Genomic DNA, 21,006 nt, shown 5'->3' with positions numbered 1-21,006 from the left:
TGGATTAGATTAGATGCTAGGACTTAAAAGCACCATTATCAGGGAAGGTTCAGTACAGATATTTCAATTTTCTAGGAAAAGATAATGGGCATTAATGGCTGTACTTCTGGTAGCAGACGACACTGTTTCTACTGTAAGTTATTTTGATATGGCCTTAAAGCACGCTGCAGTTCAAAGCAGTTTTGCCATTTGAAAACCTTTGTAATGCTGTGACTAATTCTAAAAGAGTAGAGCTTACATTTTCTCACCCCAAGAAGGAAAGGAAGGAAGAGAAGAAATAGAATGGAAAGCCTAGAACACCACATTCTTACCACATTCAAGAGAGACCGTTTTCAACGAATGCCATGTGGGGGTAGGGGCATTTTAATTGACCAGTGGCATCTTGAAATCTTCATAGTAACAATTACGGCTGTGCCAGGTGCTGTCATCCCAGTGCAATTCCCCAAATGGTTATTGAGATTTGTTCAACCACAACACACAGCGCACAGCGCAACTCAGGCAAAACACCAGGATAGTATTAGACACAGGAGACCCAAGTGCCGCCCACACAAACACCTTCACTCGAGGCCTTCTTGAATTCTCAGTGGACCTGTGTTAGTTAGGCCTCAGTTCACCTTCCTGGGAACATCAGTCCACCAACCAGCAACAGTGCTTGTGGCCTCAGGCCTGGACATATGTCTCCTCCCTGAATGTCTGTGGAAGCCAAGGCAGGGGCCCGTGGAGGTTCTGCTTTACTTAGACCCAACCCACTCTAATGGCAGCCATGAATTTACTGTGGGTAAACGCACATTTACCAAGGTTCAGTTTCCATGAGGACTGCTCAGGCCCTTCCAATAAGCATGCACATTTGGGTAGTGTATATACATGCTGGCTGGATGTCAGCTCTAAGGTGTAATTTTGTCTTTATGGTATGGATATTAGATTGCTCTGGAGACTTGCTCCTAGTGGTAACTATGTAGCCACATCTTCAAAGCGGGGGTAAAAATCAGAATGGAGCCCATCACAGACACTGTCAGAAAGAGCCACAGGAAGATTCGGTCCAGAACTTGTGCTACGAATTTCCAGTCTTGTACTACCTGCAAAAGAGAAAAAGATACCTTCCATTTACCATCCCGGGCAACCATTCTGAATTCATTCCAGGGGATTTAAAAAGAGTAATATTCACATTTACAGCCCATCAGTTCTTAAAACACCTAATACATCGCCCACAATTTAGGCTTCGATTCTTCCCGTCACGTCACTAATGGTGCCCGAACTAAACAGCCTGAGAACACTTTCATCAACACCGAAGATGTAAAATAGAAACAACAGGATCATTCATGTATTTGTAAACATTGTTGATTAAAATGGAGGGAAGCGTGATTTTTCACACAAATAAAAAGCCAGTAGCTCTCAGTGTGATGCTTCCTAATATTACATATGAAACAAATCACAAATTTATAAATTAAGAATTTTCATGGTCCAATGCACAAGCCTACTTTTCTTCAACTACACAAGTGGATTTGGCTGCTATAGCCCCAGAATGATGGACATTGCCAAGGACGAGAACTGACCGGGAGATGGCAGGAATTCATTAGGGAGAGAGGAGACCAAGTCCCTTTGGAGGCAGGGAAGTCGGGGGTGGGAAATGGGCAACAAACCGCAAAGGGCAAGGTCAGAGCAGGAACAAGCAGCGAGGCTGGAGAAGTCTGAAGGACGGGCCAGTTCTCATCTTTCAAGGGAATATAAACATCCTATTTCTACTATGTAGGGATTATTCTGTACTGTGTCTCAAGTCATGTAGAATACAGGCAGGATCTGAGTCCAGGACTGTTTTGAGTCTGCAATTCTCACTCTTGCCACATTTTTTGTTTTTCAAATCTGTAAACAAAATAATTACACCCTTTTCTTTCACCAAAACATTGGCCGTAACACTATATTTTTATGTTAGTTTCAAAATCTGATTCTTTCTGTTTATTTCCAAATACTATGGATAGAAATATCCATCACCCTATAAAAAATGAGAAATTACCAGAGACAAGAATAGTCTATTTAAAATGTAGAACTGAATTATTTTAAATAGAATTAAGCCTAATCACAAAGAATGGCACTTAATCTGCAGTGGCTTCACTCTTGCTCGTTCTGCGAACTTCTTAAAAATCTATACCCAGGTCCCTAATTTACGTCAGGGCTTGTTTTAAATTTCATACCAGTGAAGCAGATAGCTAATAACATGACATTTTAAACGACGGCCTTTTGTCGCAGATCGCGGTGAGAATTCCCACTCCCAAGCACCGGCCTGCTCACCTGGCTGACGAAATGCTCTTTCCTCACGTGCCCCGAGATGTAGCGAATGGAATCGGCAGCCTTTTCCAGGAAAGCGACCAGAACTGCCTCGCCCTCCCTCCGCTGCTTCTGTTTCTTCCTTCCTGGGACTTGCCCTTGCACCGCCCGCTCCCTCTCTTCTTTCCCGGGGGAAGGGTAGCGATCCACGTGGTCCCTCATGCAAAGCCACTTCGGAAGTTTTTGCAGAAAGAGCCTCTTGACCCAGGGGGCCATGGGATGGTAGGTGGAGGAAGATCTGTGATGAACGTTAATGACAAACACGGTGACGATAATGGACAGGGTCACGAAAATCATAATGAACAGTAGGTACTCCCCAATGAGAGGGATGACCTTGGAGGACGATGGGATTATTTCCTCAATCACTAAAAGAAAAACCGTCAGGGAAACCAAGACTGAGGTGGACAAGGAGAGCTTCTCCCCCTCCTGGGAGGGGAGGTAGAAGACGAGCACCGTGAGGAAGGACAGCCCCAGGCAGGGGACGATCAGGAACAGGGTGTAGAACAGAGGCAGGCGGCGCAGCACCAAGGAGTAGGTGACGAAGGGGTACGAGTAGGGGCCGTCCCTTCGGCTCCCCTTCGTCCCCCTGGCCTTCAGGATCTCCCACTCCCCGTTATCAAAGAAGTCCTTTCTGTCGACACTGTCGTCGATCAACACGAGGTCGACCATGGCGCCATCGTAGGTCCAGGACCCGAACTTCATGGAGCAGTTCTGCCGGTCGAAGGGGAAGAACGTGACGTCCATGGTGCACGAGCTTTTGTAGCTGGCAGGAGGGGTCCACACGACCGTCCCATTCGCTTTCACGACGGCTTTGGTCATGAGGGAGCCCTCAAAACGGCCATCTGCGCTGCAGTCAGAGGAGTTGCACTTTAGTGGCAAGTTGAACGCTTACTAGTTTGGGGTGTTTTGCCCAACGCTGTGTTATTTGTATTTTATTACTTTCCTACTGCAGGGTCAACCAATATCTCAAAAAGGAACAATTCTCTTGTTACTTGAAGTGGTGCATTTCTCTTAATTACTTTACCAACATCAGGCTTTTCAATTTCTAGTCCTAGTCTGCCCAGGGTCCTTTTCTTCTGTATACTTACTTTTCAAAGAGAACTATGTCAGGAAGCCAGAGAGATTCTGATGGGACTTTAATGGAATGAATTCCACCATATTCATCAGGATTCCAGCGTAATTTGTGGTCTGTCCATTCCTGCATAAAAGGAGCATAAAAAATAATTTTATTCTGAAGGTTCAGGGTTTTGTACTTTGGAATCTTCACGTTTATGTTAATTTACTAGCCCAGTGTTTTATGGAAAAAGGGCAAACTCATCTGCTTTAGATCTGAGGACCCTATCTGTGGCAGTTGGAAAGATAGAGCTTGAGCCAGCCTGGTCCCCCCTCTTGCCCAGGCCCACACACCCATCTCACCCGGGATTTCCAAAATTGCCACATGGACCTCTCGATAAAGAGGCTCAGCAACAAATGACACTGATTCATGATCCATCTTTCCAGCCTACTTTCTCTTAAGAAACAAAAAGCAATGATAGATCTAATTCAATTTATTCTAGGTGACTTGGTCCAGGGATATTTTAATTCCATGATAAAGGCTACGAATAATTTTGGATGTCACTCACGAGTCTTGAGCAAACATCCACCCAGTATGTTAATATGAAACATCCAGTAACCGCTGACTACTCTTGATGACATTATAACTTTTATCCAATGAAAAAAATATTTTCCAAGAATTTTTTTCTAAGTTTTAATCGGAACTTATCTTGTGAGTACCCAATTAGTTTTAAATTATATTCCTAATATCGTTAGCCTCCAGATACTTACATGTTTTTTTCTCATAATAGAATGAAATCATAGCATGGTTTACAAGGGTTGATGGATCCAGATTAACAAGACTGATCATTAATTGATTTGATTATGAAGGTTAAGAGGATGACATATGGATGGCTCAATTACAGTAGAAATGGACTTTCTTAAAAAGATTTTGGATCCAGAATCTTATGAAATCTGACCTGAAAATTAAATTCTTCTATTCTACTGTCCCTCATGTGGACAGTTGAGTAATGATGTAGGATAATATTAAATGACATTTCAGAAAGTCAGAAGGCTATGCCCAGTGTGAAGTTTCCTAGAGCCCAGTGATGCCAGCTTTGTCATTAAAAAAATCAGGAGTCAGCAGATGGATGGCCTGACTAGATGGTAAAATATTAAAATAAGCATGGTGCCTAAAAATTATAAAACTACACACTCTAGATGGGAATTTGTCTCTATTTAAGACAGTAAATAGACAAAGCTTGATCCTTGAAAAACAAATTTAAAAAAATATGAGTCTTTAAAAAGCTACACTTTAGGGGATAAAAAATTGCATGACAATGTATAGAAAAACCATGCATATGAAAACTGACATTTTAAGAGCCCAAACTAATAAAGTATTTACCATGTTTACTTGGTACCCACGGGCATAGCTTTTTCTCTCTTTTCCTCTGCCCAGTTTGAAAAGCAAATATAATTTCATTCCTATGAATAATTTGTCTCTTGCTTAGGAGACTTTTACCATTAGCAGCAGTTCTGAGTCTCAGAGTAACTTTTATCTGTTTCACTTTCACCTCATTTATGTTTTTAAAATTTATTTACAATAAAACTCACTCCTTTTGCGTACAGTTCTATATGCAAAGAGTTGTGTAATCACTAATACCATCAAGATACCGGAACAGCTATGTTTCCCAACAAATTTCCCATTTGCAATAAACCCCTCCCATATCCCCAAACCCTGGCAACTGCTGGACTATTTTCTGATCTTATAATTTTGCATTTTCTAGAATACCATATAAATGGAATCAAAAGGCAGTAGATAGCCTTTTGATCCTGATTTCTTTTACTTATTATATGGATTTGGATCCTTCTATTAACCGTTTTAACAGTTTATTTTTATTATACAGTTTATAAACAGTATTAACAGTTTATTTTTATTAGTGAATAGTCTTCCATTGTATGAATATACCACAATTTACTTATACATTCACCAGGTAAAATATTTGGATTCTTTTCAGTTTTTAATTATCATAAATAAAGCCACTATAAACATTTGGTACAGTGCTTTGGGTGAAAAACATGCTTTTTCTCTTGGGTAAATGCCTAGGAGTGGGGTGGCTGAGTCATATAGCAGGTGGGTGTTTAACTTTATACGAAGCCGCCAAACCATGTTTCAAAGTGGCTGCAGCATTTTGTGTTCCCAGTAGGGACGTGTGAAAGTTCCAGTTGTTTGGCATCTTCTCGTCTTGGTAATGTCACATTTAAAAAAAGTTTTAACTATATTATAATAGTTGTAAAGTGGTATCTCACTATGGTTTTTAATATCCATTTTCCTAATGACTAATAATGTTGAGCATCTTTTTACATGCTTATCTGCCACCCATATGTCTTCTTTGGTGAAGTGGCTGTTAAATCTTTGCATATTTTTAAATTGGGTTGTTTCCTCATTACTGAGAGTATTTTTCTTTTTTTTCTTTTTTTGAGTTTTCAAATATGCTTTTCTTGTTCCAAAGAGTCATATTTTACTTAAAAATCCAAGATGCATTTTCCCCCAAAATATAACCAAAATGAAGGAAGGAGACACAGCTGAAGGAAGACCACCAGGAGGCTCAGCGATAACTTTCACTTATTACTGAGTTTTTAGAGTTCTCTATATGTCCTGGATAAACGCCTTTTGTTAAAGATTTGATTTGCAAATATTTCCCCACAGTGTGTGGTTTCTTAATTCTCTTAATAGCATCTTTCACAACACAGACGTTCTACATTTTGAGGAAGTTCATTTCACCAGCTTTATCTTATATGGATTACGTCATATCTAAGAAATTTTTGCCTAATCCCAGGTCACAAAGATTTTCTCCTATGTTTTCTTCTAGAAATTTTATAGTTTAGATTTAAGATTCATTGTGAGTTAATTTTTTTATTTGGTGTGAATATAGGTTAAGGGTTTTGTTTTGCATATAGATGTCCAATTGTTCCAGCACATTTTGTTGAAAAAGCTAAACATTAAACATTCTCCATTAAATTACTTTTGCCAAAAATCAGCTAACCACATATGTGTGTAGGTTTGCCTGCAGGCTCTTTGTTCGGGCTCCCTCGTCGGTGTGTCTTTCCCTCCCCAGTACCACACTGTCTTGGTTATCACTTTCTAGTAAGTTCTGAAACCACGTAACGTGAGTCCTCCAACTGTATTCTCCTTTTTAAATTTTGTTTTGGCTATTCTAGTTCCTTTGTGTTTTCATGTACATTTTTGACAAAATCACTGCAGTGTCCCTCATCCTTCTGCTGTGGGAGGATCTGACTCTTTTTTCTGCTCCAGGAGTGGCCTTCCCCTCGGACCTGCCACCTCGATCTCAGTGACCAGAGTAGAGTCAATAAAACACCATGAGACTCCGGGACCAGTGCAAAAGAGGTTGGCTAAACCCTTTGCTGCCGAACTTGAACACAGGAAGCACCTTAAGGCTGGGCTGAAGTAGCCCCCCTGCTACGACTGGAGGAGGCCATGAATGAGACAGAGGGACCCAGGAGAGCGGAGCCCGGAGACACCCAGGGAACACCAGGCCCTGAGAATATTGCTTCCGCCCCTGGATCACGCTGCATGTAAGGCCAGCCTTGTCCTTGCACTTTTCAGATTGTGAAAGCCAGTAACTTCTATTTTTGCTTATGCAGTTTGGGTTGGGTTTTCTGTCACTTGCATCTAGAAAGTTCTCAGCTGATCCTGGGGAGAATCTGAGCAGATCCTGAGCAGGCTGCATGCTGCGGGCCCACAGGCAGGGAGCCCCGTGACAGACACGGAGCAGCGGGGGGGGAGGACGGAGGTCTGCCCTAGATGAAACAGTGTGTGGAAAGGCAGAAGGAGTGAGTAGGTGAATGAGGGATACGTCTGAATCCTGGGGGAGCATATAAACAGATCCACAGGATTCAGGTTGCGTTCCTGAGCAGTAAGGAAAAGGGAGCTAGCTGGGACTTCTGGTCAGTGCTGTCTACCCACAAGCAAAAGGGCACTGAAGCCCCGGGTTCCACAGGGTAGACTGTCCCTTGCTAGTTGCACTGCTGTGCTGGGTTGAGTGTCACCCTTCTCAAGCTTGGCGTCCTTCTGTAGCCAGACCTGGGGAATCAGGGGTTTGTCCCTGACATGCCCATCAGAGGAGCTCATGGAATTTCTACCAGGATGTGCATCCACCACCATGCTGGCTGAGCCCCGTACCCCAAAATGACGACACGTCAGCAGGGTGAGCATGAGGATTCAGAGCCCAGATCTTCTCTCTTGTCCTCTAAGAAGCTGTGAGATTTTCCGGGTACTTCTCTGTTCTCTGAATCCCCGGGGCCTCTGGAGATTAACCTCCTGCCTCTCCCTTCTTAAAGTAAGAGATTAGAAATCATATTCCTGTGTCTGTGTAGCACTTTCTAGCCAAGACTCTCAAAGCCCTTTACAAACAGCAGCTCCACTGTGCACAGCTCCCAGGTGGGGGCTGTGTTATTGCAGGAAACGGGAGAGCACAGGGTGTGTCAGGGCCAAATATCAAAGCTAATCTACCACTAAGAAAAAAATGAAGAAACACTCCAAGTCTGGGTTTCTTAATTCTGAAAGGTACAATTTCAAATCCCTATCATAAACATTCCCTTAAAATTGTCTTTTCTTATATTATCTGAAATATCACTCATAAATGTCTAGCTATTACCACAATTCAGAATAAAATTTCATTTAAACCTAAATCATACGATTTTTTTTTTTTTTATCATCAATGAATTCTTCAAATTATTCTTAGTTTAATACTAAGACAACTAGATAGTAAGGGACCAATGCTCCTTGCTGTTGTTTTGATCTGCAGCCTCTGGGGCATCCCTGGGAAGTTCAGTTATCTTAAGGTCAGATGAGACATTCTTAAAACCAAGTTAATGTTCATTCATTTTCATCTTAAAGATGGCACGATGGCATATTATGTCTCATACTCCCATTACGTCCGTGAGTTGTCAGTGCCAAGAGAAGGAGCTTGTCATTAAGGATGAGAAAGTCCCCCATCCCCCGCCCCCCAGCTCTCAGCTTGCTCTCTATGAGTCTGTCTCTATTTTGCTTATTAGTTCATTTTGTTCATTAGATTCCACATGAGTGAAAGCAAACAAGAAAAAAAAGAAAGAGAAAAAACTCATGGACATGAACAACAGTGTGGTGATTACTGGGGGAGGAGAAGGTGGAGGAGGGGATTGGAGGGATAAATGTGATGGACAGAGGCTTGGCTGCATTGAACACACAATACAGCGCACAGGTGATGTGATGTGGAACCGTGCACCAAAGCCTGTATAATTTTGTGAACCAGTGTCACCCCAATGAATTCAATAAAAAGGGGGAAAAAGGATGGGGAAGCATACAAAGGTGGCGCAAGGAAATGACACTTATTGAGTCCCCACTACATGCCAGATAATGTGCGAGTCACATTTAACCTCCCAAGGACACTGTGAGCTAGGCATTGCTTCTATTTTATGGATGAAGGGTTTGAGGGTCAGAGAGGTGAAATGATTTGCCCAAGTTTATATAGCAAACCTTTTGATGCTGGATTCTCTGCTCAATTACTGTGCAGTGCCCAGCACATAGTAGGTGCTCAGTAAATGCTTGCTGAGGGAGTAAATGTGACATCTGTCATCATAGTGCTTATTCACATGATACCATCTAGGTGCAGGGTCCGACCCTTGGGTCGTTAGTGAGAGGTTGGCTTCATTTCCCATTACCTTCGAGGTGCTTGTGATGCAGTTTCTTAGCCCTGAATGTGACAAAGCAGAGTCTGAGAGGCCGGGGTTTTAAGCACCTTCTCACGCAGCTTCAGTGAGTCGATGCTAACAATCTATTTATGATGTGTAGGGTTTTGATTTCTCTCTGGAAGCACGAAGGAGGAAGGCAAATGAATTTGCAAAATAAAATCAATAAAATAAAAATAGCTCCACGTAAAGGACTTTCTCAGGATGTCACTAACTTTGTGCTTGAGAGGCTAAAAGAGGAATGTCTAAATATAACAAAGAAGAACTAGGAAATAGAGGATAAGACAGAAGAACTGAGTAAAAAAACAAAAAGAAGCATCTCAGTGTACGCTACCATGGATACCTTATGTATACTTTCTTTATATGTTTTGGTTTTTTACACAGTCAACACTATGTTCTCTTCTTAAAAGCAGAGCTGAAGACCATTCAAAAGTGTTTTTAGTTGTATCAGAAAAACATTCACGTTTGGGGTTTCACTTTGTCCTGAGACCGATGGGGGACGGCCTTCTGTCCTTCCCTATTTCCTCTCTCTAGGGAGCAACAAGACACATTGGGGTGGATTTTCCCCATGGAGGACCAGAGGAGTGAGGGACAATTCAGCACCGTTGCTTTTCTCATCCAGTTGCAGACCCTAAATGGGGGAAAGTTGCACCCTGGGGCCTTTACCCCTCTTCTCCAAGTAGCCCAGGGACCAGCGCCCAGCCTCACGGTCAGTCACCCTCCCCACCTCGCTGCGGACAGTCGGCTCCAGGGGAGACAGCAGAGGAAGGCACAGGCCTGTGAGTGCCCAAGGTCTGCCCTCTGACTCACAAAAGAAATCAACAAATAATAGACCCAACTTCTCCCAGCTAACTCCCTGAGGAACACAGCATGCTCTTTAAAATAATTATTTTTTAAATGGGAGACTTTCTAAATAGAAAAGAAAGGAAATAATTAGGTTGGCAGATACAACCCTTGGATTGACATTTACCTGTTTGAGCCACACATTTGTTGTCATCAGTTGGTTCTTTTCATCCTAAGAAAATGACAATGAAAAAGATGTGAATGCAATTTAAGTGAAGTTGCATTTGGGATTTTTTTTTTTTTTTGGTCAGAAATACTTCTCTGAATCTTACCTTTTGGGTGTTCAAAGCGTAAACAATTCTCAACTTAAGAACAGTTAAATGACACGGGATCCTAAAATATTATGCACATTTTGCTTAAAATGAAAAATAATAATTAAAGCAAGTAGCAGTTCACTGTGGTGATATTTATATATAATTGCTTAACCCAGGAAGCACTTCCAGGGTGCCAAATAGGATTAAACATTAACTAAATTGGAGATGGGCTGTGCATGACTTTCTAGAAGGAATCCTGGGGCACTGGGTCAGCTGGGGTGGGTGAGTGTGTGTGCATGTGTGCTGGTGGTGGTGGGGATTTGGGTAACGGGGGAGGATGATTCTGGGACTTGGGGGACCACAGCAGGGTGATTTTACAGAATCTGGGTTGTTACAGTTCACTGATTTTCCAGGAACACAGTCATGGCGAAAGTATGAGCTCAGCAAGAAAATGAGCAGAGGCTGCTCAAGCATGGGTGAGGTCAGGGGGAGGCATGGGTCCCAAGGGGCTCCAAGAGCAGGATGGCATTGCCCAGGCACTCGCTCGGGCGCTGTCCTCTTCGATCTGCCCCCTCTCCATGCAGATGCCCCTGCCAGCCCTCCGCGGCTGCGGGGACACCGGATCGCCCTGGGCCCAGCTCTCCCTTCCCTCCCGCCCCGCTCCTCACCCTGGGCGCTCGCAGCAAACCCGCCAGTGGCAGTGGCCTTGGCAGCAGCCGTATCCACCCTCCAGCAAAGAGGTCGCACGCCGGTGGTGCTGCAGTGAGAATGCCACTCTGTGGCACTTCTCACTCTTTCCCCGGGTCAGCTCCCTGGCTTCCTGGGGCAGCTTTTCCCTCGCAGTAAGTTATTTTAAAAATTGAAATGGCAGGCACGGGGAAAGAAAACAAAATAAAATCTCAGACTCACAAACAGGCTTAAGGAATGCATGTTCTTCTCAGGCCAGTGCCAAGGATTACTCACCACATCTACCAGCTGAGATATTTTCAATCCAAAGTATACTTTTATGGTGTCATTAGAATGTAATACAGGGCGAACCCATTTCTGATAACCCTGGAACAAGTGTCTGAGGAGGGCATCTTCATTCTCTGCTGCTGAACTGAATTCCGCGGCAGCTGCTGGAATCACAAGGGAGCTGAATGAACGGGAGAGGCCTGCCCGCTGCTTTCAGATCCCACGGCCTGAGCCTCCACGTATTTCTACGCCGCCCAGTTCAGCAAAGATGGTTTTGAGACTCCAGGGCTCTCTCTGACCGTCCTCCACGCCCACCGCACAGCTAAATGTAGGCCATATACCTCACCCAGAACTTGACTCTCAAGGGGCCTTCACATCCTCAGGTCAACACACCCTGACCCCAAAAGATCACCCACAGTCACCCCCTTGCTCTCCACCTGACGTCTCACCTCCTTACAGACGTGGGCTCTGCCCCCCGGGCTCACTGTCCATCACTGCGCCCTGTTTGGCTCCTTCATGTCCCGAATCACAATTTGCTGTATACAGTGTGGGGCGAAAGTAGGTTTACGCAAAACGCAGAGTTTATTCTTCTATTATAATTTATTAATTATTGTATTATTTTCCATATAAGCCCACTCCCCCCCCCCCCGTATTTGCCAGGATCTGTCTTCCCCTCGAGCTCCACGACGGCAGGTGCCATGGCCATTGATCTGACGATGCTTATCCAGCACCTAGAACAGGGCCTGGCCCACAGCAGCTGCTCAGTTTATATCGATTTAATGAGTGAGGCAACGCGGGGAGTGTGTCGGGCCATGTTCCAGGCACCCGGCACACACCCACCGGGCACCTGCCACGTGCCCTGCGCTGCCCTCTCGCCTCCCTCCCTCCCTCACGAAGGCCTTCCCTGGTCCACAGCCGGGCCAACGCTCTTCTCTGCCCCTAAATGTGCCAGAGCCTAAGAAACACCCTGATTCCAAGCTTTAACCCTCCAGTGGAAGGAATGCAGTCTAGAGATACATTTTGTCTCTTTTCAGTGCTACGCTCTCAAATTTAAAACAAAGAAGTTTTATCCTACAGCAGCTCATTACGAACCATATGCTTTACCATGGAAAACTTTTTTCCCCACTGAGAGACACACGTGATGGCAAGGATCCCATGCAAGATAGCCCCCAAGTTTACCGATCAAACCCCCCAAATTCTTAGTAGGAAGAAAAGCGTAACAGCCACATTCCCGGCATGCGCATGAGAAGAGATGCTCACGTTGCTCAGGGAGCAGCGATTCTAGATGCACCCTAAGCTTCCTTGGAGTGGACAGGGGTCTCGATGAGACAGGCTTTGTGCTCCGTCTGCTTCCATTCTTTCCTCTTTGGCTTTAGAAAGTGTATTAACATGCAAATGAGTGATAGAGATGCAACCTTATGTTTGAGCTTATTTATTTAAAAAGCTAAACATTCTCAAACGTAAGGCAAGCCAAGCTGCATTAGAGGAGCAGGTCGGCTGGGCGGCTGCCAGGGCAGCCCTCTGGAAAGGCCCTAAAAACCTTCCTGGAAATGCAGGGGGAGGGAGAGAACTGAGATTCCCCGAAGCCTTCGGGGGAAAGAGGCGTTCACTGTTCAGGCTGAATCTCAAGAGTTTCTCCCCGGATCCTATCTTAACTCCCCTCAGAGTGCACCGCAACAGTGATCGCTTCCCCGTCTCCAGGGTGCCGCCCAACCCCAAACCCCATCACCTCTCTCGGACGCGTGTTCTGCTTCCTAACTCCCTCCACTCTGGCTCCTTTCACAGCCCGTTTCCCACCCAGTCTCTCAAAAGCTGAAAAGCACATGCCAGTTCCCTGCTCCAGCCCACCAAATGGTTTCCCATCAAACTTAGAAAATACATCCCAAGTTGTTACCAGGGTCCCCCAGGCCCTCGGTGGCCGCTGCCTTCTCCCCTCTGCCCTCAGCCCCCCTTCAGTGCCTCAGGCCCTTCTGCTCTTTGCAGAACAGGCCGGTGTGACTCCGCCCTGGAGAGGCTCTCGCCCCACACTCGTTCCTTCACTTTGTCCCATCTTTGCTCAAATACCGTCTCCTTGAAGAGGTCGTTCCAGGCTACACGATCTAAAAATCTCTCTCCACACTCTGTCCCTTTATGCTACTTTATCTTGTGTTAGAAACTTGATCATATTATGTGTTTATCTGTTTACTGTCTGTCTGCCCCACTTGGAAACGCCAGCTCCAGGAAGCCCTCCTCACTGCTGTCTCCCCGGCCCCGGGGCAGTGCCCCGCACACCGGGGCTGCTGAGCTAACAAACCTGGAATAACAACGCAGTTAGCTGCCTGGCTTGCGTTTGCTGGGTGGTGTCTGGAGAGTTGGGGCCAGAGCTGAATTGCGGGGGAGGGGAGGGGAGAGGAGAGGAGCAGGACGGGCGCTGCCCTCTTGCTCTGGCTTCCCCTGTGCAGCAGCCCCTCTTCTAAGGAGAATCTTGTTTGTGGCAGACGCTGCTGGCTCCCTGCCCGACACTCCTTTACCCTTCCTCCCTACTGTCCGATGCTAAGTTTATTTACGCTTGCCTGGTGCCAACTTAAGATGCTCCCCTCTCAGGCTCCCTGACAGCTAGGAATGGCCCTATGACAAACGTGGCCAAGTAAGGTACACTCAGAAGCCACCGAGTGAGGCTCACTCAGGGGATGAGCTCAATCCAAGCACCTTCTCACCTTTCACCTTACACCCTTTGCCCTTTCTTCTTCCTGCCGGAACTGGGACAGTGTCTAGTGATTTGCAGGCCAGCCTGACGAAGGCTACGCACAGAAGATGGCAGAATAGAAAGACCGATGGAGCCTGGGTCCCCGAGAGGGGACAGCATCCCCGGACTGCCTGCCTCCAAATGTCCTGATGCGTGAGAAGAGCAATCCCCTGTTTGGCTAAGCCGCTCGTGGGCACCGCTTTGGGCATCTGAGAGCAGTTCCAACTTCTGAGAGCCACAGAGTGCTGACCTTCCCCAGAGCCCTTGTGTCCCAGTTCAGCCCAGTGAGTAAATATTACATAAGGCGCCATCTCACAGCAGACGGAGACACTCCAGGGAGGCCGAGACACTGAATAAAGTCTGAACCAACACACACACACACACTCACACTCACACACACACACACACACACGCACATACTCACTCACACACACACACACTCACACTCACACACACGCACACACATACTCACACTCACACACACCCTCACACACTCACACACACCCTCACACACTCACACACACTCACTCACACACACTCACTCACACACACACACTCACACACACTCACACACACTCACACACTCACACACACACTCACACACACACTAGCTCAGACAACCCTGAGCCATTATAATTTGGGACAAGTGAGAGGAATCCTGAGAAGAGCAGAGACCGTATCTTTGAACTACCTTTCCTGGCAGGAGAATTTTACTGTCATTTTGAAGGGGGGTGAGGCTGCATGTTGGGAGGGAGCTTCTAAAATTAGGACCTTGACATTCCCAGCGTTGGCCACCCCCAACCTCTGTGAGGATAGTTGGAAGTGAGCACATCTGCTCTTTCAGGGGCCTGTATAGGTTTTGATCCATGTTGCCAATGTCAGAGGGTGAGCTGATGTCTGCATCAGGGAAGAAAAAGCATAGATCTGTGCTGGCTGTTATGGGCTGAATGTTTGTGTCCCTTTGAATTTGTATGTTGACTATAACCCCCAATGTGACAGTATTTGGAGATAGGGCCTTAAAGGAGGGCATTTAGACTAAGTGAGATCATCCGGGTGGGGCCCTAATTGAGTGGAATTGGTGTCCTCATAAGGAGAGGAAGAGAGACCAGGGGCCTCCCTCTACTCAAGCACTGAGGAAAAGCCCTGTGAGGACACAGCCAGAAGGCAGCTGTGTCCTTACCAGCTAGAAAGATTGTTCTCACCGGAAACTGAATTCCTGGCACCTCGATTGTGAATTTCTAGCCTCCAGAACTGTGAGAAAATAAATTTGTTAAGCCACCAGTCTGTAGTCTAGTATTTTGATATGTCTGCCCGAGCTGGCTACTACAAATCTGTATTGAGCAAAACAGACCTTACCAAAAAAAGAAAGAAAAAGGCCAAAGGTTTAATGCTTTTTGCCTAATATCTTCAAGCTTCCTGAACCTTCTCAAAATCAAAGCTGAAGTCATTGATGTTACTGGAGCAGACATAGAGCACAGCCCTGGAAATGTTTCTAGTTTGTTTGTTTTGTAAAATAGAACATTATGAGGAAGGGCAGGTGCTTCCACCATTGATTCTTTGAGGCCAGGGCCTCAATAAGTATTTGATGACTTAGTGAATGAACAAATGAATGAGTGAGCGCACAGAGGGCCACAATGGCGCTTTCTGTGCGCAGGGGAAGGAGGCAGAGTGACCCTGGCTCATGGTTCTAGAGGATGTGGAATCACAGACCTGCTCAGGACAACCAGGAGCGGAGGTGTCTGTGCTAAGGAACAAATGGATTCCTGAAAAGCTGTTGCAAATGGATTTGTATTTTGAATTAATTAGATAAGGTAAATTGACAAAGTCAAGAGACTTCTCTTGGAAGGTGGGCACTAACCCCTCCCCCCCAAATCCAGCTTCCTGACTGGGAGGGATGGGAGAGCATTTGTGCTCATCAAGAACTTCAGCATTAATTTAAAAAGAAGGAAAAGTGAAATGATGAAGGAGCCAAGACAACAGAGCTGCAAAGGGCCCCCAAGATGATCTAAGCCCCTCGTTTACCAGGCGAAGGTCCTGGGGCACCCAGAGGAGAAGTGACTTGCCCAGGGTCACCCAGTTCAGCTAATATGCGGTGGGTGTGGTTGCCTGACTCCCAAGTCGAGAGTCTTTCCACCAACCCCTGAGAGTCTTTGAGGACTGAGAAGGCAAAACGTTGCTCCCTCCGCGATGGCCTCCTTGCTGCCACATAAAAACGGTTCCAACAATTCACTTCTACGACATTCACTTCTGCTATTTCTGTTGTGTTGTTGTTAACATTGTATTTTTCAAAATACTTTACTGCTGTTTAAAGCCATCTCTCGCCAGGAGGAGTGGTGTTCTAAAGCCAGGTCACAGATCACCTTTGTCTGGCCTCAGGGAGACGCTCAACGCTGGTCACTGTTCCCCGATCCTCCTGGAACCTCCCTCTGCTCCCCTGGCACCTGGCAGCCTGCTCTCCCCAGGGCCTCTTGAGTGGGCACCTCTCTCTGTGATCGCTCTTCTTGGAGGTGGAGACCCACTGTTTTTCTGTTTCAGACCTGACTGTGGTCTTCCCCCCTCCCCCCCCCCTTGGTCTAACGCACATCTTCAGAAGATGTGTGCTGCCTGTTAAAGCTTTTCACCGTCTCTTTTGGTAAACAAACAAACAAACAAACAAATAAATAAAAAGGCATTTTGTTTCCCCCCTAAACTCCAGCTCTTCCCCTTTCTCTTCTCCTCTCCTCTCCCTCTCCCTGCTTCGTCTCATTTTTCTTTGTTAAGATACTTCCCTTGGGACTAGACAAGCAACTCCACAGGCAGGGACCAGGAAGAGGGAGCACCAGAGAGGGAGCACCAGGGAGGGGGCCCATGCACGGGACTAGGACCGACAGAGACGGAGAGCTCTGCCTGGCTCCAGCTTTTTCCTCCACGTGGGACCCGGGCTGGGAAAGTACTCCAGGAGGGCACGCTGCTCTTGGCTCAGGAGGCTGAGTCTGTTGCCAGACTTGTCACTCAGTAGAATGAGAATCCAACAAATGTTTATTTAACATTGAGAGGCACTGGGCTCAGATTCAAAGATGTGAATTCTGGTCCTGACTCCAAGCCCCGTGATCTTAAGCAAAGCATTCCACCTCTCCCAATAAAAATACAGAGTGGGCAATTGGTAAGGACCTTACGATGCACACGTCCTGTGCTTCTAGGATCTTTACATTCACGGAACATCCACAAAATGTAACCTATTAATGTCAGATGTTTGCTATCCCAAAGATCCAAAAGAGTCAAAGTTTAAGATGCACCACTGATTTGGGGACAGACCTTCACTCCTGGCCGCCACTTAAGGCAACAGGTAAAGGTACGTAAAGCTATCAAGGGACTGGACAGGACTCACCCCTGTGAGGAAGTCAGGGCTCGCTCACCCCAGCACATGGAATCAAGAGAGATTCATTTGGATGGGGCGCCCAGCAGCAGCAGCTTGAGACAAAGAAAGCTTTCTTAGGAACCTAGGACTTGACCTTGGGGTCTCTTTACTCTCTTTGATCACATTTCCTTTCCTTTCTCCAGGCTCTCAGTCCTTCTACCTTATCAACACCCACTTTAAGCAACATTTTGACAGACTCACTCACATCGAGGTGTAAATAATTGATAAGGCTTGATAGCTGAAACTTCCTATGATTATTTGTGGTTTTATGGACAACACTCCATTGTTTATTCTCTGCTGGGAGAGCAAAGAAATAATTGAAGAATTTCAAACCTCAGCAAGTATGTTTGGGAGAAGTGTATTTTTTGTTTTGACACTTTTTGGTATATTTTGATGGTTTTGCTTTCCATTATCACCACTTTGTCCAAAAAAACTGTACTACAATCATGGTAGCAGCCTTTTCTGTGAACACATAGAGCTAGTCTGCAGAGTGAAACCAAATAGTAAATATTTAATGGATTCTTGCTAGCAGGAGAAGCTATTAGAATGGTTTTATTTTATTCCCTCTTTCGCCCCACATGCCAGGGCCATTCCTAGGACACGAGAGATCCTCAGTAAATATTTCCTGAATGCATAATCACATGTCATCACGGGTAAGAGCAGTGGGAGCAGACACAGACACACAGGGCACGAGTTAGCCACAGAAGAAATGTCACACACACGGCCATACGCAGCTATCTTTTTCACCAAAGCCAGAGATGAAACGATGATGGGCTGCCCCTTGTGTGACAGAAAGAAATTCTTTCTTGACAATGAGTAGCAAAGAACTGAAGGAACGGTGGTACAGATCTAAATGTAGAAATAGACTCCAGTGGGCCTAGACAGAGTCACAAAAATGAGGGTTGCGAGTGTTATTACATAGATTTCCTGTAGATCCATGACAGATGTATACAGTTCAGCATCCACTCCCAAACTCTTGCAGCCTACACAGTGGGAAATGAGTGCTAGGACCTCCTCCAAACCTAATTTTCCTATGTAACCGTTACTGTGCGCAGAGGAGGATGCCTCAGTGAGCCAGGAGGGTTTGTGCTGACCACCCTTGCCAACCAGCGAGGTGATTTCCCTGGAGAGGGGATGTAAGAATCAATCTTTTCACAGTAAATAGAATACTCTAGTTAAGGCGAAAAACCATTAGATGCATGTACACCAATGCAATGCTAACACACACAGACGTTAATTCTTATTTTTATGACTGGCAAATTGCATTTCAGACTTTGCAGAGATCAAATTCGGTGATATTTAAAAGTGGGTTGGATGCCCTCCACTCTTAGGAATTACTCTGTTTCTGTGTCCCCGGTCTGAGGAAAGACCAGGGTGTGAACATATGATAGTGTTCAGTTGTGCGTGTGTGTCATTTATTTCAGGACTTGGGCAAATCTATCTCAGGGCCTCCGGTTCTCCATCTGAAAATGGCCATAATTCTAATGTGGCAAAAATACTAGTGACAAATAAATACAAATCGCTAAGGGAATGACACTGTTTTCTCACCATCTGGCTCCTGGCTCTAACTGGTTTCTGGTGCAGTGAGAAGCGCTTTCTGTTCTTTACATAAAAAGTGAAATGATTTCAAAGCCCAGAAAACCGTCAGGTGCAAATGATCACTTTCTCCTCAAGTTTTCAGTTTTCTGCCTCTTTCCTATTTTCTTCTCTCCCTCCCTCTCTCTCTTTTAATTTACTCTTTTTCTTTATTAAAATTTTCTGTAGTTTCAGGTGGATAATAGTCACAGAAAACTCACATGTTCATAGACATTTGACATATATGTCTGTTTCATTGCGATGTGCACACATACTAAATATACCTACATACACACATTTACTAAAGTATGTATATAAGTCTACACCACAGATTGGACAAAACTCTGCATACACAGGTACAATGATTATTAGTAGATATGATATAAAAATTTCTGTGCCGCTTATTCTAACAATTTTCTGAGTAACATTCAGTGCACTTGGTAACATTTTTCCTGCTTTTACATCTTCCTATTCAGCGCATCATGATTCAAAAGTAACACCACAAAAAGTGACAAAAGCATAAACATTATGAAGTTCACAGATGTGATTTCTTTAGCCATTTCGATGAATCATTCACCGAAGCCGCACGATAAAGGTTATCCTAAAGCTACCCCTCCTGACATTATCAACACCACAGTTCCACTCTCCTTGCTTAACTAACCCCACAATGATAAAGTTTCATTTGGTTTGACTTGAGCTTACCTGAGGGGACCCCAAGGGCGACGAGCGCCAGGATAAAGCCTGCCAGCGCCATGGGGCGAGCCTCCGGAGGACAGGTTCCTGCTTGTTGAGCGGTTTGCACCGGGGGCGAGGGGAGGCAGGCACCTGCAGCGGCTGGAGCAGCCCCCGCCCAGCCCCACGGGCGGTTTGGCGAAGTCCCCTCATCCACCTCCACTCAGCTGCCGGCCGTGCGAGGCTCACGTAGCTCTGGGTCCTAACTCCTGACTTATTACTTTACCCTGGCAAAGGCACGCGGGGCAGCGGGGAGGGGGGAGCTGCCAGCTTCTGGATGCGCGGGGGCTTGCTGAGGGCTGCGGGCTGCGAGGGGAAGCCCTGCGGCTCGTCCCCGCGTCCTGGGAGTTCGTGGGAAGTTCCTCAGAGATGGGATTCCTCCATCGTCTCTTCATTTGGGACTCGGAGCTTAAGGACAGGGGTACGAGGGGGCTGAAAGGCACAAACTTCCTGTGATAAGGCCTGGGGATGTAATGTACAGCACGGGGGCCGTCGTGAGTAATATTATATTGCATGTTTGAAAGTTGCCAGAAGAGCAAATCCTAAAAGTTCTCATCACAAGAAAGAAAGCTGGTACTTACGCGTGCTGGTGGATGTTAACGAGACTAATTGCCGGGGTCATTTTGCAATATATACAAATATCGAATCATTATGTTATACACCCAAAACTAAGGTTAAAAACAAAATTCAACTGGGTAAAATGTAAAGATCTTATTGACTTTATTCAGTGACTCCTAAATCAGGCAGCATCCAATGCAGAAGACAGAAAGGAGCTCTGAGGAGCTGTATAAAATGAAATACTCTCACAGGCAGAAGGGAGCCCAAACGAGGAGGCTGCACGAGCCAACGTGATTTGGAGGTGACAAGGTCACCTTCTTTTAGGGGATGGCAGGGCTTTATCAGGCATGTTACTTAACTAGTGCTGATTAGGTGGATCCCGACTGACTAGTTTAAGATTCCGTTTCTGGGAGAGCTGAGCTGTAATTAAGTTAAATCTCAGTTTGGTGACATGGGGCTTAGCATAAATGGCTCCATTTTGGGCCTGTTGTCTTGTTTTTTTAACACTAATATAATGTTATATGTCAATCATATTCGATTAAAACAATAATGACTCGTTGAATTTTTCAGGTGTTAATAAAACTGATAAGTGGGGGAAAACCCAAACAAACAATAATGACTATGTCCTCTAGCTCCCTTGTTCAATGGCGTTCAAGTGTCGTAGTGTCAGAGCGTCCTCCGGGGTTCCCTTGGGCCTACAGGGCCCACCTTACCCTTCTTACAGGAGAAAGTATGGGGGGAGCTTGGCCTGGTTTTGTTTCCCTTATGGGGCTTGGGACTGATAATATCACTTTTAAACTGATTCACCCTCTTCACAGGTGGTCTGATTCTCATGCAGATCAGTGCTTTCTGTACCAAGAGGG

At 45.6% G+C, this 21,006-nt stretch overlaps 1 protein-coding gene across 2 annotated transcripts; it reads right to left on the bottom strand.

Moving 5' to 3' along the window:
- Positions 1-753: 753 nt before the first annotated feature.
- Positions 754-19,607, bottom strand: CHRNB3 (cholinergic receptor nicotinic beta 3 subunit). Of its 2 annotated transcripts, none has more exons than XM_087813821.1 (6): positions 19,556-19,607; positions 11,166-11,320; positions 10,076-10,120; positions 3,411-3,520; positions 2,287-3,169; positions 754-1,076 (listed from the first exon to the last, which is right to left on the bottom strand). In XM_087813821.1, exons 1-6 carry the CDS (start codon positions 19,605-19,607, stop codon positions 942-944), a joined length of 1,380 nt encoding a protein of 459 aa, XP_087669947.1. In that variant the 3' UTR covers positions 754-941. The 2 variants fall into 2 exon arrangements, with proteins under 2 accessions (XP_087669947.1, XP_087669948.1); XM_087813822.1 differs by having other exon boundaries at positions 11,166-11,317.
- Between the last annotated feature and the right edge of the window lie 1,399 nt (positions 19,608-21,006).

Source organism: Miniopterus natalensis, chromosome 2 (genome assembly GCF_054644295.1).
Source record: "Miniopterus natalensis isolate mMinNat1 chromosome 2, mMinNat1.hap1, whole genome shotgun sequence".
In the NCBI taxonomy this organism is placed as follows: Eukaryota; Metazoa; Chordata; class Mammalia; order Chiroptera; family Miniopteridae; genus Miniopterus; species Miniopterus natalensis.
This window is presented reverse-complemented; position numbering and strand designations above follow the sequence as displayed.

Bases quoted from the DNA above. Each gene is read 5' to 3' on its own strand.
- CHRNB3 (XM_087813821.1), bottom strand. From the start codon at position 19,607: ATGGCGCTGGCAGGCTTTATCCTGGCGCTCGTCGCCCTTGGGGTCCCC. The intron at 11,321-19,555 runs GTAAGCTCAAGT...TTGTGATTCCAG, and splicing joins CGCCCTTGGGGTCCCCTCAG to CAGCTGCCGCGGAATTCAGT. The intron at 3,521-10,075 runs GTAAATGTCAAT...CCTTTTATGCAG, and splicing joins CAAATGTGTGGCTCAAACAG to GAATGGACAGACCACAAATT.